At 37.1% G+C, this 17,490-nt stretch overlaps 1 protein-coding gene across 2 annotated transcripts in view; it reads left to right on the forward strand.

The window, feature by feature from the left end:
- LOC150080972 (putative ATP-dependent RNA helicase DDX10) overlaps positions 1 to 17,490 on the forward strand; it is a 274,251-nt gene that overhangs the window by 166,976 nt on the left and 89,785 nt on the right. For both annotated transcript variants that reach the window (XM_090381935.1, XM_090381936.1), the window contains one exon: positions 17,331 to 17,415. In XM_090381935.1, the coding sequence (XP_090238061.1) occupies positions 17,331 to 17,415 (85 nt within the window). The remainder of the gene's footprint in view (positions 1 to 17,330; positions 17,416 to 17,490) is intronic.

Raw genomic sequence — 17,490 nt, forward strand, 5'->3', positions numbered from 1 at the left:
TTTGTCCAAATTAAAAGTATTGTAAAATTTAAAGATTTCCTCACGACGGTGCAATTCTCTTAAATTGGTATCACATTGCAGATCTATAATAGTCCTAGCCACTGAAATCCCAGGAAACTAGGTGGCAGGACCTGCCAGAGCAATTTGTTGTGATACTGGATAACCCGGCTAGCCTCCACGTGCAGGGTATGGGCAACGTCGGGCCCCCACTAGGGGCCTGGCGGCCAATAAGCCGGATAAACAATGGGCACAACAAATCACACTGCACAGACACAGCCCACACACTTTCAAGTCTCTGGCTTGACAGTGTACTGTCCTTGATACAGTGAAACACACGCGGAGATGGGAGAAATCCCAGATGCAGTCTCACACGAACATACCTTATACCTTGCAGATCTATAATCTGAAGCTGTAGTTCACTCGGTGCACTATCAATTTCTATTGAAAATGGGTCGTGCACTATTGCCAAACTTGTCTCAATTTTTCGGAAGTCACCAAATCTTTGTGAAAAGTCGTCATTCAAAGCGTTGATAATTTCAAAATATTTTTGAAATTTATTTTCTGGAATCTTCAGCAACTTCATGGTTGGAAAGTGGTCTACCTTGTTAATCAATAAATGTCGAAGGAACAACTGGAGTTTTAATTGAAATCCATTCAAACTTTTTACCATATCATGGGCGTATAAATTTTTCCCTTGTAACACGGTATTGAAAGTATTTAAGAGTGTCACGATGTCCAGGGTAAACGCAAAATCAGAAATCCAGTTATTATCAGTTAATTCGGGAAAGTCCATAATATATTTCAGTTTTAAAATAGAACGACGTCATCTTTAAGATCCCATACTTGCTGAAGAACTTTTCCTAAGCTAAGCCATCGAATTTGGCTTATGATAAGGAATATCTGTGTACTCGGATTCAATATCTTGAAGAAAATTAACGAATTGTCTGTGTTTCAGGCCCCCTTGATCGTATTAAATTTACTAGTTTAATAATACAAGATGTGACATGTTCAACTTTTAACACATTTTTACATAATACTTGTTGATGTATAATACAATGAATTGTAATTAAATTATAATCAGGATAATTTTCACAAATTTTATCCTGAATTTTCTTTAACGCTCCAACATTTTTACCTGTCAAACTTGGTGCTCCGTCAGTTGTTACGCTTACCATTTTGTTCCATTGTAAATTATATCTTGTTAAGCATTTTTCAACTTTTTCAAATATATAAGCTCCTGTTGTTTAGTCTATAAGAGATTCCATTGAAAGAAGCTCTTCAATAATTTCAAAATTAGAGGAACATCCACGTATGAAAATTAATAACTGCGCAGTATTCTTTTGGTCGTTACTTTCGTCGAGAGCTATTGAGTATCATGTTATGGATTCTAATACTGATAATAATTGCTCATTCAAATTTGTATCGATACATTCAATTCTTCTTACTACGGTTCGCTGAGATAAACTTATATTCTCAAATTTGTGTTTAATGTCAGGACATATAATTCCACAAGCTTCAGTCATACATTCTTTAATATAGTCTCCTCCACAAAAGAGCTCGTTGCTTTTTGCAGTTATATGAGAAATAACAAAACTTTCCTCTACTTAGCTTCTTACGTAGCTTCTTGTTCCTTAGTTAGCCGCGTAAACACATTTTGTTGTCTAAATAAATTTTGAATCAATCCATCAGCAGTTGTCTTTCTTGCTTCTGGAGTTAAATTGGCACCATATTCGGAATGTTTAGATGAGATGAATTCAGATGAGACAAATAGTCTCGTTATTTATGTTAGCAAAAAAATATTGTGTTCCACTCTTCATTGAAGACACGATGCTCTTGTTGAATGTTTTGTTTTTTATTCATTTTTAAAAGGGCATAAATATTATTTTTATCGCTACTGGCACCAAGATGATAATGCAAAAAAACTAACTGCGGGATGACTGTCAGAGAAAACAGATTGGAACTGCGGCCGGTCAGCAGTCCTATCCTATTACTCCGCCACCGCAGCAAAGCTGTTGTCGTCGTCGTCACTGGTTGTCTGTTACCGTAGTTTTGCACAGTTAGTTTATAATCGCAAATCATACCCTTATAAAAGCGCCCGTTGGCTCGCTCCGGTTCGCGCACAATTTCAAATTCATTCTCAATTTGAACAATCCAGAGATGATAAAACAGTTTACAAGTTGACAAATTCTATAATGTATTACATATACAAATTTATTTGCGACGGGCCACATGCGGCCCACGGGCCATACTTTGCCCTGGCCTGGTACTCTACTTCTCTATATGGTCCGGCACTCTCTCCAATACACACACACACACGGTATGACGCTTGTATCCGTGGGGGATACATTCCAAGACCTACCGTGGATGGCTGAAACTGTGGATATAAGCAAACACCTGCTCACCCCATATATAACATGATTTTTTTGTACATACATATGTATAATAAAGTTTAATTGATAAATTAAACACACAGTAGTACATTATCAACAGTAAATACGGTAATAATAAAGTACAGCAGACTCTCGATTTACCGGGATTGAATTAACCGGTACACTTCAAGACTCCAAATTAAAAAAAAAAAAAATCAACCAGAAATCATAAAATTCAAGTAATAACTAGAATAGGTATAAACAGATGTTTTGTAAGTCGTAAATAAGCGACAAGAACCGGCATTATAAGTCGTCATTGGGTGATTAATGTACCCCTGCTATCTTCACACCTACCGCTCGGCGCCTCCGTAGCCAGGTGGGCAGGAGCAACAGTGTGTAGCACATGCTTCTTTATTAGACTGGCGTTCGAGCCCGTGAGCCACCAAATACGGAGGATGCGGAAAGGTCGGGGAATGACCACCGCATATCCCCGGAGCAATATGGCCTTAGTTGCTAATGCTCCTAAAAACCAAACAACAACCACCTACCGCTCAAAAAAAAAAAAAAAAAACCAAATGTTTAGTTTGATTTAGTGCATCACGTCAATTGTTGTATTCCGTTGTACCGCAAAAGGACAAATTTTATTTTTTCGTTATTTTATGTCAGGGATGTCGGGTTTTTTTTTTTTTTTTTGTTTAGAAATTGCGAAAATGATGGGCAAATGCAAGGGTTGTGCTTTCAAATTAAACAAAAACTTGAAATTATTCAGAAGTTTGAAAATAGTGTATCTGTTAAATCTCTAAAGAACCATTATAATGTTGGTGACAAAACGATATGCGACATTGTAAAAAATAAAGGGAAGCATCATATTGGAAGCGCGAGTAGTATGTGTTAAGTGTTTTCGTTTTTTTTCTGTGGTTAACCGTGGGTAACTGAATCAGCGGATACGGGGAGGATGGGGGGCACAACTGTATAGGCTATATTTGTTTTTTTTTTTTAAGAAGTGTGATATTTTATTCTATAAGTTTAGTTCAAAGAACTATATGTATTTAATTTATATTTTGTATGTGAATATTTTTTTATATACAAAAAAAAATAAATTTAAAAAAAATGTGTATATTGTTTCTGTGGGAAGGTGTAAGATTTCCCCCACCAGATGTTGCACATTGGAATACTAAGGATCTGGTCACTTTACATAAGCCAAACATCACCAACCAACCACAATGAGAACTTTTGCCAATTACACATTACACTCTATGGAACAATTAAGCATTACACATGCTATAATTGTTCCTTAAAGTGGATATGAATTCTATGTAGTGATGAATCTCATGGTATGACCCAAGATCTTTAGTGGCAGCTAATCATGAATGCAGACCTATCTTAACATTTTGGACAATTCCATGCTCCATATGATGTGACTATTCTTTGGTACAGACCTGTGTTTGCTTTAGTTCAAAGAACTGTATGTATTTAATTTAAAATTTGTATGTGAATATTTTTTTATATACAAAAAAAAATAAATTAAAAAAAAATGTGTATATTGTTTCTGTCGGAAGGTGTAAGATTTCCCCCACCAGATGTTGCACATTGGAATACTAAGGATCTGGTCACTTTACATAAGCCAAACATCACCAACCAACCACAATGAGCACTTTTGCCAATTACACATTACACTCTATGGAACAATTAAGCATTACACATGCTATAATTGTTCCTTAAAGTGGATAATGTAGTGATGAATCTCATGGTATGACCCAAGATCTTTAGTGGCAGCTAATCATGAATGCAGACCTATCTTAACATTTTGGACAATTCCGTGATCCATATGATGTGACTATTCTTTGGTACAGACCTGTGTTTGCTTTAACAGGATAATGCCTTATGTAATACTGCTAGAGCTGTTCAAGAATGGTTCGTGTACATAAAAAATTGGAATGTCAGAGTGCCAATTTGAATCCTATGGAACACCTAAGGGATGCACTGGAACATTGGGTGAGTGCCAGACCAACGGACTAACATATCTTATATTGGTAGCTCAGTTGGGAACTGTTCTGCAAGAGGAATAGAAGGTTATACTTGCTGCAGTCTAAATTGTGTTTAAGCACATGTCGTTTCTTCAAAGGGTATCTTAAGATACCCTTCGAAAGATTGTATATAAAAACTTATTCATACTATGCATACAGAACACAGAACGGTGCAAGTGTTTAAAACTTTCCAACGTCTTATTTTGATTAGTATCTGTCAATCAAGCTGTGTTTTGTTTGTTTCTCACAAGTTAGCCACACTAGGTTGACACTCTCTACTGTCTCTTGCAATAGCAAGAGACAGTAGAGAGTGTCAACATTGAAAAGTCCTGAAAATACTAGTTGCAAATGTTTATTCATTTACAAATACAGGAACTCCCCAACTTACATAAGGGTTGCATTCCACGGAACACTATGGAGGCTGGGAATTTCCCCCATGTTTGTGTAGCACTCTCAACTGTGCTTGCCAAATTGATTGATTCAAAAAGAAATGTTCAACGAACATGTAAATAGAATTATTTATTGTATTAATTCAATTTTTTATCTCATGCGCAGGAAAAATTACAAAAGTGTGCAATTTCAAAATTATAAAATTACAAAAAAATGAGAGGAGACAGGCTTAACATCAGTAAGTTTTACCTCTTGAGCATCGTTGCAAGAATTGACATCTTCAGCTGATAAGTACGCCACTGCAGAAGTTGAGGGCTGTGGAGATTTAGAAGGGATTGGCCGCTCAATCTTATGAAAGAACATATTAATGGATGACTGTACAGTGGCTTTTTTCTTTTCATCGTAGATTTCTTTGTAGCAAGCAAGCATATCATTCACTCCTCTTAACTTTTAAGAATCGTTCGCTATCAGAATCCATCTTCTCAAACCTCGCCATTGCCGATGCAATTTCACGAAATGCCATTGCCATCTCTCTGGCAATGAAGCATCTTGGCTGCTCATTTGGTTCATCTTGAGCTTCGTCAGCATTTTCTTCTTTCACTATTGCTGCCTGCAAGTCAATATGTTATTCGTTAGATAATTCCTTCTCTTCTTCCTCTATTAACTCCTCCACGTCTTTGGCATCAACCTCCAACTGAAGTAGCTCTGCAACCTTTACAGTCTTATCTGTAACCTCTTCGTATGATTCATCTTTTTCAAATCCTTTGTAGCCTTTACGTGCTGTGGGCATATTTTCTTCTATGCACCATTTAAACAACTTTTAGTAATTTCTGCCCAGGCCTTATTAATGTTTAAGATAGGGCCACACTCTTGCTTGGGGCTAATGTGGCAGGAGATTACAGATTAAAACCACTGCTTGTGTACCATTTTGGAAATTCTTGTGCATTTAAAGGCATCAATAAAGCCACCCTACCCATGCATTTCCAAGATTGTAAGATTTCCAAGTCTCTCAATTAAAATTTTTCTCATCATCTACTGCAGACAATGCCTGAGCAAATGTGTTTAAATAGTTTGCTTTTAAATTCGAAATAACACCCTGATCCATAGTTTCGATGAGTGAAGTCGTGTTTGGTGGTAGCAATGACTCCCACATTCGAATTGAAATCATCTAGATCTTCCACATTCGAATTGAAATCATCAGGAACATTATCTAATAGAAGCAAAATTGTGAAAGGAACATTGTTGTCTTTACAATATTTTTCAACCTTGGGAATGAAGCAGCATTTAAACCAATTCTCAAATAGAGATATTGTTATCCATGCTCTCTGGTTCTATCGGAAATGCATGGGTAGGGTGGCTTTATTGATGCCCTTAAATGCACAAGGATTTCCAAAATGGTATACAAGCAGTGGTTTTAATCTGTGATCTCCTGCCGCATTGCTCCAATCAAGAGTTTGACCCTATCGTTTGATGCCTTGAAACCTGGCATTGTATTTTCCTCTTTGGCAATGTACATTCAATCCGGCATTTTTTTCCAATACAGTGCAGTCTCGTTAACGTCAAAAATTTGCTGCGTTGAACAGCCGCCTTCATTAATAATTTTTTCCCACACATCACAAAATTTCTCTGCAGCTGCAGAATCGGCTCTGGCGACTTCACCACATACTTTAATGTTGTGGAAACCAGTGCGATGCTTGAACCTGTTAAACCACTTGTAGCTTGCCACGAACTTGGGTTGGGTTTGCCATACATATCCTTAATATTTCTATAAATACTTGTTGCTTTTGCTTGAATGGGGCACTTGCTTCTGAATCTGATTTTCCATCCACATTGTTAACAGCTGTTCGATCTTCGAAATAGCACCTGAACACTGTTTTGTAATCAATGTTGATCTTAGGTGCATTGATATTTGACATGTTCTTTTATACACGCACTGTCCTTTAAAATAGTATTCACTATTTTAGATAATATATTCACTATTTTAGATATTTTAGATAAAGCAGCGAGACCTAATTCCCTTGCAATAGATGACAAACTTTGTCTTTCTTTGTACTTAATCATTTTCATCTTCATTTTTAAATGAATTTTGTTTCATTTCCTGGCACTGCCACCACTTGTGCTTTTCGTTGGTCGCTTTTCCTTCATCATTGTAATACGTAAATAGGAATGAAGAGAAGTTTCTGAAAATTTATTTTTTATATGATTGAATATTTCAGTGAAGGGGAACACATTTCACCATAATAGTGTAAAAACCCACACAATTGCAGTTATCGATATTATCACAAATGGAATAAGATCGAGTTTACTACCCGTTTATAATTAGATCCACTAACAGAAAAGCCCAATAAATCGGAAAGTGCAAATTGTTTTTTATTGTTTTTTGGTCTTGACATCCAGAAATGTGTTTTAGAAAAATATCACAAAGGCGTTCAAAATTGATTCTTATAACGGGAATGTATGATAATGATGAAAGGATAGTGCAATTTCCATTATAAATATGACCTTTTAGAGAAATAAATAGCTTAGTAATATAGTGAAATTTTCAACTTCCAAGGACTTGGAATGAATTACAAAAAAAAAAAAAAAAAAACGGTGTTTATTGGGTTCACATTACAATATTTTCACAATACCTTCATTTATTCCTATGGGATGCAGAATACGTTTCCACGAATTTTTTAAGTTTGCACTGGCCAGCAAAAACTTACATAAAGTCGAATTTCCATAAGTCGAGTATTACGTAAGTCTGGGAGTTTCTGTAATTTGCTCTTTGAGTTTGCTCACACTGTATATAATTTCACCAACCTTCTGGAACCATTTCTCAGATAATTTTTATTTCTTTTAAATAGCAGACAGGTTGCTGCACAACTATACTTACATTTAATATACAAAAATGCAATATTTTTTATTTCTTTTTAGGTGTGTTATCACCTATATGCATAATGTCTCTGTGTATTCACCATGTCCACCTGTATGTAATAAATTGGCTCTTAGTGGTGGATTTTCATGCAATTTTGTATTTGAGACTTATAAAAAGATTTGTAAAGCCATCCCAAATTTAATTAAAATCAGACTAATAAAAATCTAGAAATATAATTTCACTGTCCATCCATCTGTGTGTAATAACTTGATTTCCGGAAGATGAATTTTCATGAAATCCAGCAGTAATTATTATTTTATTAATTTTTTTTTATACATATTAGCATTAGTAGAGGCATATGATACAAGAAAGCAAGCTTATGCAGCATCAGCCAAAAAAAAAAAAAAAAACACTTCCACTTCACCCCTCCATGTCCAGCTGAGCCTTTAATTTATTTAGGCTATCAACTTGCACAACAAGGGATGGGTCTGTTCCACCAACCAACTACCCGCTGGCTAAAGGCAAATCTCCGCACATCTATCCTACATCTGTCTTTCCTCAATCTGAATTTATGCCTTCTCAGGTGATTATTCTGAGCAAGAGGAAGAATCCCATCGGCATTGAGCATGCTCAAACCATACAGGGCTTTATACACCTCTATCAGATCACCTCTCCGGTGCCTAGTCTCCAGACACTGTAATTTGCAAAACTTAAGCCTTTCTTCGTAAGAGCAACCCTTTGTTCCATTCACTAATCTTGTTGCACTTCTCTGTACTCGTTCCAGCAGCTCTACATCCTTCTTGAAATGAGGCCTCCAGACCTGTATACAGTATTCAAGGTGTGGCCTGACCATTGCCTTATACAAGGGAATAATCACCTCCTTATCCCTGCTAGAAAAATTCCTGTATATCATTGACAAGACACCATGAGCTACTCTTGCAGCTCGACTGCACTGCTCAGAGAACTTCATATCTGCCTGCACAATTATCCCCAGGTCCTTTTCATTCTCTACCACTGTCAGTGTAGTACCACAGAGTTGATAAGTTGCCCTGGGGTTGCTGTTTCCCATATGTAGTACTTTACATTTGGCAATGTTAAACTTCATTGAACCTCTAAGCCCATCTGCTCAACCTTTCCAGATCCTGTTGCAGCAGCATAGCGTCAGTAGTGTCCTTAACAACCCTGCCAACCTTTGTATCATCTGCAAACTTGGACATTAAGCTTGACATACCATCATCAATATCATTTATAAATACAGAAAACAATAATAACATTAGTCCACGATGAGCAGTGTCCATTGATTACCACTCTCTGTCTTCTCCTCCTCAACCACCCCTTTATTTGCCTGCTGCACAAATTGGAGGCAATTTGCCTCCAATTTGTGCAGCAGTCTTCCATGTGCAACAGTATCGAAAGCCTTTCTAAGATCCAAGTATATAATTACAAAGTTATTCCCTGCATCCGGTTCTTTTGTGACTGCATCATAGTATCGAATCAAATTGGTCAGGCAAGACTTTCCCTTAACAAAACCATGTTATGTCCGAGCTATAACTGAAGTCTTGTCTAGATTATCCTGCAGTGCTTCTTTAACCAGTGCCTCCATTAATTTTCCTGGAAGAGAAGTTAAACTCACAGGTCTGTAATTACTTGTGTCAGCCTTTGATCCTCCTTTGTGAATTGGGGTCACATTTGCACATCTCCAGTCTATGAGTACCTTCCCTGAGTCCAAGGAAGCTCTCATAATTATGGCTAAGGGTTTGCTGCCTCCTTTAATATAACTGGATAGATCCCGTCCAGCCCAGGTGCCTTTCTTGTGTTTATCTTCAACAGATTCTTTTCCACTTTACTCTCAGTTATTACAAGATTATCTAGCTAACTGCCAGAGTTGAATACACCTCTGGCATTCCCCTCGCTGAATAACTCCTCATGTGTGAATGTCGATGCAAAATATTCATTTAGTTTGTTAGCTACCTGAGCAGGATCAACAGTTGAACCATCGATATCAAGTGGACCAATCTGATTCATCCCCTTCCTCGGCGCCTCCGTAACCAGGTGGGATGGAGCAGCAGTGCACAGCACACGCTTCTTGATTAGACCAGGATTCGAGCCCGTCACCACCAAATACGGAGGATGCGGAAAGGTCAAGGAATGACCACCGCATATCCCGGAGCAATATGGCCTTAGTTGCTAATGCTCCTAAAAACCAACCAAATCTCCTTCCTTCTAGAGTTTGCATAAGTAAAGAACTCTTTGCTGTTTTTCTTTGCATCCCTTGCCAAAGATTTCTCGTAATCTGCTTTCGCCTGCCTAACCTTCTTTGTAACTTGGTTACAGATCAACTTATATCTATCATAGGCTTCTGTGTCACGTGTTAATTTATATGTATCCCATGCATTTTTCTTCTCTGCCATATGTCTCATTAGTTCATCTGACATTCGTTTAGGTCTAAACCTTGAACAATATTTCTTAATTGGTATGTAAAGCTTAGTAGCTTCCAAGATAAATTCTTTGAATGCTTCCCATTTTGAATTTGCTGTTGGTAACATCATCAGGTGGTCCCACTATATAGAATTTAAATACTGTCTCAGACCATCGTAGTCACCTTTACGAAAGCAAAAACCCTTCCATTTACCCCTGATGGTAGTTACCTCTTTGAGTAAATCCCACTTCAGCACACTGTGATCACTGCCACCTAGTGGTTCCTTTATCTGCAGATTCTTAATTCATGAAGAATCACTGCTGATAATCAAATCAAGAGTATTACTCCCTCTAGTTGCCTCTCGAACATGCTGATGTAGAAAACAATCATCCAATAAATCCACAAAAGCCTTGCTAGTGTGTGAGTAACCAACCCACAAATTCCAGTTAATATCTGGGAAATTAAAATTTCCCCCATTATAAGACTCTCTGATTTATTGGCCCACTCTCTTTCCGTGTACAGTGTCTTATTATACTCATCAGAGTCATTAGGCCTATAGCACACTCCTACTCTCAATTTTGAAATCCCAATGCTTATGTCACACCAAACTTACTCGACACTGCACTGTCCAGCGATGTCGACTGGCTTCACTTCCTTGGATTTTATGTGTTTCTTAACTAATAGCATAACCCCCTCCTCCCTCTCTATCCTTTCTGTATACATTGTACTCCCCAAATTCCAGTTCTGCATTCCTTATATCTGTGTGACACCACGGCTCTGTTATCCCAACAATATCTGCCTTTGATGATTTGAGCAATACCTCAAATTCATCAAATTTATTTACTAAACTCCTAGCATTGGTGTATACACAAGTATACGTGCACCTGTTCCTATTCTTAGCTACCCTAACACAACCCATGTGTTTACTTGCGCCACAATGACTCCCAGCAGTCTCTGAAATATCCTGCATCTTGTTTTCCAGGCTTTTGCTCATTCCAATAGAAGCAGTGCAAGAATCACTTTCACCTCTGCCAGTGGCTACTGTTAATCTATTCGTCTTTGTATCCCCCCAAGCTAGCAGTTTTCTGACCCACCTAAAACTGCCTCGATAGCATCAGCAAATATTCTTGCACCCTTTCTATTTAAATGGGCAGAATTGCAGACACTTTCAAATTCAAATATCTGATAGGCTATCCATATCCCATTATTGTAGCCGAAGCACTGGATATTATGTTTTTGCCATGATTGGAAGAATGAATGGACAGTGTGGTGAATGTGTAGAAATGAAATTCTTTCAGTTTATTCATAAGTTTCAAATCATGAATTATTATTAATTGGTAATGCTCCTGAAATGTAACATGCTGTGTACATTAACCAACTTGTTTTAAAATTTCATGTTCTGTTCTTTATTATTTAAATTTTTATCAGTGATACTTTTGCACATTATTTTCTGTGCAACAGTGAAAACAATATAGTGAATAGTTATTTCCATTGCCAGTCGATATAAAAAAAGAAATAAAAAAAAGATGCTTTGTATAAACCATGGTTTACCACAGAAAAATTAGTAAATCCATCAAGATTAATGGCAGTCACTCTTTAGGGATGCTGAATGACAAAGCTACTGAATCCTCATTTTTTCAAAGGTCACGTTTTCGGTTCCAAATCATTGTTTTCTCATGCTAATAAAGTAAGGTGCCCAAGATGCACCATTTGAAATGCTGATGTTGTCATCAGAGTATTAGTGTCATGCAAAGTTTGTAAACAGATCTAGACGATACATATATTTCTTGAATATGTTTTTTGCAAGGTTCTACGGAATATAATTAATATTGTAGTGTTTTATAAATATTATAATACATATATTGTTATATTAGCTGGGAATAGTGTAGTATTAGGTGATACCAGTGTATCCTTGTATCACATAGCATTACTGTGTTTGTAGTTTAATATTCAAGTTTAGTGCTGTTAGGACTAATTCATTTTTTAACAGGGATTATCATTAGAACTGGAGCAGTGAGAATGCCTTGGTTAGTTGGGGTGGGGGGGGGAAGATTTCTGATGACAGTCAAATCATGTCCTTACTGCATACATTTTGTGTGGTGTGCGTGCAGACCTGACTTAGTCGGACATAATTGGTATTATGTCCGACTAAGAATAGTCGGACATAATGTCAGACTATTCTTAGTCGGACATAATACCAATGGAGATTCTTTTGTATGTGATAAGTGTGGGGGGCATTTTGAGTGCTTGAAGGAAAAGGTTGTTTGCCTTTGAAAGAATTAAATTCTGAGACTAATCAAGTACTTAGCTGCTCTTATACATCTGACTGGATGACAAGATGGCCATGAGCAGGAGGTAGTTATTCTTGGTGACTATTATCAGGGAAATGGGGAATGTTTCATGCAATCAGGATAGGTGGATAGGATGGTGCAAAAGTTGGTGATATTGTTGAACACTTATTATCTTTTAAGGGCATGCTAACGATGATTTTAAACATAAGCCTCATATACTTGTTATATATTCTGATGCTTTATATAATAAGTGTGGGGTGATGTAAAAATTCACAAGCTGGTGCTGAATTTGTAAGTGTAAGGAATTTATCTACAACATGATAGGAAGGAGTTGAGGATGATAGCTTTGTCAATCAATTTATTTGGCCCTGAAGAGATTATTATTAGTCATATGGTACAAGTAAGCCCGAGGCTTATGCTACACCAGCCAAAAAAAAAAAATTCTGTGTTACCCTGAGAGAGAGAGAGAGAATATAATTTTTTTTTGTATACAGTGTCATCCTAGTATCAACTCAGATTGATCAGACAAGATTGCCCCTTAAATAATACATGCTGTGATTACTGAATAACTGCATTCTGCTCTAGATGTTCACGCATTACTTCATTAAACATTTACTCCATTATTTTCCCTTAAACATAAGTCAAGCTTACAGGTCTGTAATTGCACACTTCACCCTTTGATTTATCTTTGTAAATTGGAGAGACATTTGCACTCCCCAGTCCATGGGGACCCTCCTAAATCCAAGGATGCTCTCATAATTCTGGCTAAAATTTTGCTGCCTCTCTTAATATAATTGGACAGATCCCATTTTCTCCACATGCCTTGCTTACTTTTAAATTCAACAATTCCACTTTCCTCTCAGTTATCACAAAATCATTTAGCTCCCTGTTAGAATCTGATAAATTTCTGGCATCCTTATCCTTGAAAAATTCCCCTTGCGAATATAAATGCAAAATTCAGTTTGTCAGCAACCTCAAAAGATCATCAGTAGTTATTCCATTCACGTCCAGTGGACCAATGTGATTCATCCCTTTCCTTCTAGTGTTAATATAAGTAAAAAGGTCTTAGCTGTTTTTCTGTGCTTCCTTTGCTGGAGTCTCGTATGCTGTCGTAACTTGCCTAATCCCCCTGTCACTTGATTTCAGGCTAGTTTATATGTACTGTGGGTGTCTCCGTAGCCAGGTGGGAAGGAGCAGCAGTGCGTAGCACATGCTTCTTGATTAGACTGGGGTTCAAGCCCATCACCACCAAATACGGAGGATGCGGAAAGGTCAGGGAATGAGCACCGCATTTCCCGGAGCAATATGGCCTTAGTTACTAATGCTCCTAAAAACCAAATAACAAACAACAAACATATGTACTGTAGATTTCTTTATTCCCTGATGATTAGCATTAGTAGGGCATATGATGCAAGAAAGCAAACTTGTATAGTATCAGCCAAAAAAAAAAAAAAAAAAAAAAACACCCTTCCCATTCCACCCATCCATTCACTACAAATGTTTATCTAGTTCTGCCTAGAACTTATTTAAGTTGCTGATCTCCACTACAACAGATGGAAGTTTGTTCCAACTATCAACCGTCCGCTGGCTAAAGGCGAATTTACGCCCCCTCATGTGAGTAATCTGAGCAAGAGGAAGAATCCCATTAGCATTGAGCTTGCTCAAGCCTTATACACCTCAATTAGATCACCTTGCAGGCACCTAGTCTCCAAAAGCTACAATTTGCAGAACTTAAACTTTTCTTGGTAACATCAACCCTTTGTTACACTCACCAATCTAGTTGCCCTTCTCTGTACACATTCCAGCAGCTCTACACCTTTCCTAAAATTAGGCCTCCAGACCTGTAAACATTACTCAAAGTGTGGCCTGGCCATTGTCTTGTACAAGAGGACAATCAGCCCCTTGTCCCTGCTATCAAAATTCCTGTATATCATTGACAAGACACCATGAGCTACTCTTGCGGCCTCTTTGCACTGCTCAGAAAACTTCATATCTGCCTGCACAATTACCCCCAGGTCCTTTTCATTTTCCACTACCCTGAGTGTAGTACCACTCATTTGATACGTTACTCAGGGGTTACTGCTGTCCATATGCAGTACTTTACATATGTCAACTTGCCACCTCTCAGCCCATCTCAACTTTTCCAGATCCTGTTGCAGTAGTGTAGTACTGCAACAGGATCATTACTGTCATTGACAACCCTGCCAACCTTCGTATCGTCTGCAAACTTAGACATTAACTCTGATATACCTTCATCATTATCATTGATAATACCGAAAGCAACAATGGGCCCAACATACAACCCTTGGGGACTCCACTAATAACATTATCCATGAAAGCAGTGCCCTTTGATAACCACTCTCTGCCTTCTCCCACTCAACCATCCTTTTATCCATTGTAGCAATTTGCCTCCAATGCCACACTGCTCCAATTTGTATAGTAGTCTTCCATGTGCCACAGTACCAAAAGCTTTCCTAATCCTAAAATCCAACTATATGATATCACAATTATTCTTTGCATCCAATTCCTTTGTGACCACATCATAGTATCCAATCAGATTTGTCAGACAAAACTTCCCCTAAACAAACTAATGCTGTGTCTGAACTATACAGCAACTGTGTCTGAACTATACCAGTGACTGCATAATTTTCCTTGGAACAGAAGTTAGACTAACAGGTCTGTAATTACCTGTGCCATCCTTTGATCCCCCTTTGTGAATTGGGGACACATTTGCACATCTCCAGTCCACGGGGACCTTCCCTGAGTCCTAGGAAGCTTTCATAATGATGGCTAAAGGTTTACTTACTTCCTTTGCTCTCCTTTAATAACTGGTTAGATCCTGTCCACCCCAGGTGCCTTCATTAAGTTTAACTTCAACAATTTATGCTCCACTTTGCTCTCAGTTATTATGAAATCACTTAGCTCCCTGTTAGAATTTGATAAACATCTGGCCCTCTCCTTGAATGACATTCTTATGTGTGAATGTAGATGCAAAATACTCATTAGTTTGGCAGCTGTCTGAGAATGCTCACCTACAGTCAAACTATTGATTTCAAGTGGACCAGTCTGATTCATCCCCTTCCTTTTAAAGTTTCTATAAGTGAAGAAGTCTTTGCATCCTTTGCCAGAAATTTATTGTAATCTGCTTTTGCCTGCCTAACCTCCTTTGTTACTTGATTACAGACTAGCATATATCTGCCATAGGCTTCTGTGTCACCTGATAATTTATATGCATCCCATGCATTTTTCTTCTCTGCCACGAGCTGCATTGATTCATTTGATATCCATTTAGGCCTAAACTTTGAACAGTATTTCTTAGTATGAAAAGCCTAGTACCCTCCAAGATTAAGTCCCTGAAGGCTTCCCATTTAGAATTCACTGTTGGTAACATCATCAGTTGATCCCACTGTATAGAATTTAAAAACTCTCTGAGACCACTGTAGTCACCTTTACAAAAGCAAAAACTCTTTCCCTTACCCCTGATGGTAGTTAAATCTTTAAGTAAATCCCACATCAGTACACATACTCGACATTGTAAAAAATAAAGGGAAGCTATTCGATTTAAAATTGACATCAGAATAAATAAAGGGAAGTATTGTATTTGACACACGAGTAGTACGTGGTAAGTTTTTATCTATCGCCATGTTTTTTTACGTAGGTTGCTGAACATTTTTCGATAGTAGAGTAAGTCCCTGACTTACGCAACTACGGATGTACGTAAATTTGTTACTCAATTTTTTTTTTTTTTTAGGTTGTAAAATTTAAAACAACAAAAAAAAAATAATAATAATAAGCAATCAATAACAACGATCACTGCATGCACAAATTGCACAAGTGAGATTGGAGTAACAAGCAAAAAAAAAGGAAAGAAAAGAAGGTTCTTACAATTATTTATGGTTTTTTTTTTTTTAATATGACTGAAGATTTCAGTGAAGGGGACATACATTTCACCATAATAATGTAAAAACCCACAGAATTCCAGCTATTGGTATTATCGCAAATGCAGATCAAGTTTATTACCCATTTATAATAGATTGCGCTAACAGAAACGTCCAATAAAATGGAAAGTGCAAATTGTTTTTTTGTTGACCTCCAGAAATGTGCTTTAGTAAAATGTGAGCTCATGCAGGGTGATGATAGTGAGTTCTCGCCTTAACCCTGTGCAGTTCTTTTCAGAAAATTTAATTTTGACTGTTATCATGATACCGACTAAGAGAATAAGTGACAGCGCTACTAGTAAATCTACCAAGAAAAAGAAAGTGATCAATTTGGATCAGAAAATTAAACTAATAAGAATGTATGAAAATTGTCCAACATTAACAAGTATCACACTGAATTCAGATTTGTCAATAATATATATGATATTAGCCATTCCCGAGTTACGTAAAACTCGAGGAAGTAAGTCCTGGAACGTATTTCTTACGTACGTTGGGGACTTCTGTATTTTTGGATTAATCTGAAAATTGATTGTCCGGGATTTGTTTTTTACCATCTATCCAGAAAATCGTGAATCTACTGTATACGAAAAATTACTATTTGTTTTACAGCTTGTTTTCAAAGTATCTGACCTGTCATTAAGTGAGATATACCTGTATTATTTTAAAATATAATGATAATATAATTTATTTATAATTGAAAGGAAATATGCACATTTCACTTCTTTTAGTCAGTGTGCTCATAAAAAATTAAAGGGTTTTAGTTTCACATATAATACATTTATTGTGTAATATGGGTGTTACTCCCTGTACATTTAGAGTACAGCCTGTTATCATGATACCGACTAAGAGAATAAGTGACAGCGCTACTAGTAAATCTAGTAGATTTCATATATCAAGGTACTGTTTGGGGTGTTTCATTAGATTATTCCAAAATATTTCCAATTTTGAAATGTTAAGAAATAGAAATTATAATTAATATTTAGAAAAAAAAATTATATATTAAGAAAATCTGTTGTAATAAACTTTTTGTTGGGTCTAGATTTCCCTGCAGTTAATTGGGTCATACAGTTGGATTGTCCAGAGGATGTGAACACATATATTCATAGAGCTGGTAGAACAGCAAGGTGAGGTTCCCAACTTCCTCCTTTTTCATTTTTTGAAACTTTAGGTGCAAGAGTGTTCAACCTTTATTGGCTAGG

Source organism: Mastigoproctus giganteus, chromosome 9, assembly GCF_048544385.1.
Source record: "Mastigoproctus giganteus isolate SK-2022 chromosome 9, ASM4854438v1, whole genome shotgun sequence".
NCBI lineage: Eukaryota > Metazoa > Arthropoda > Arachnida > Uropygi > Thelyphonidae > Mastigoproctus > Mastigoproctus giganteus.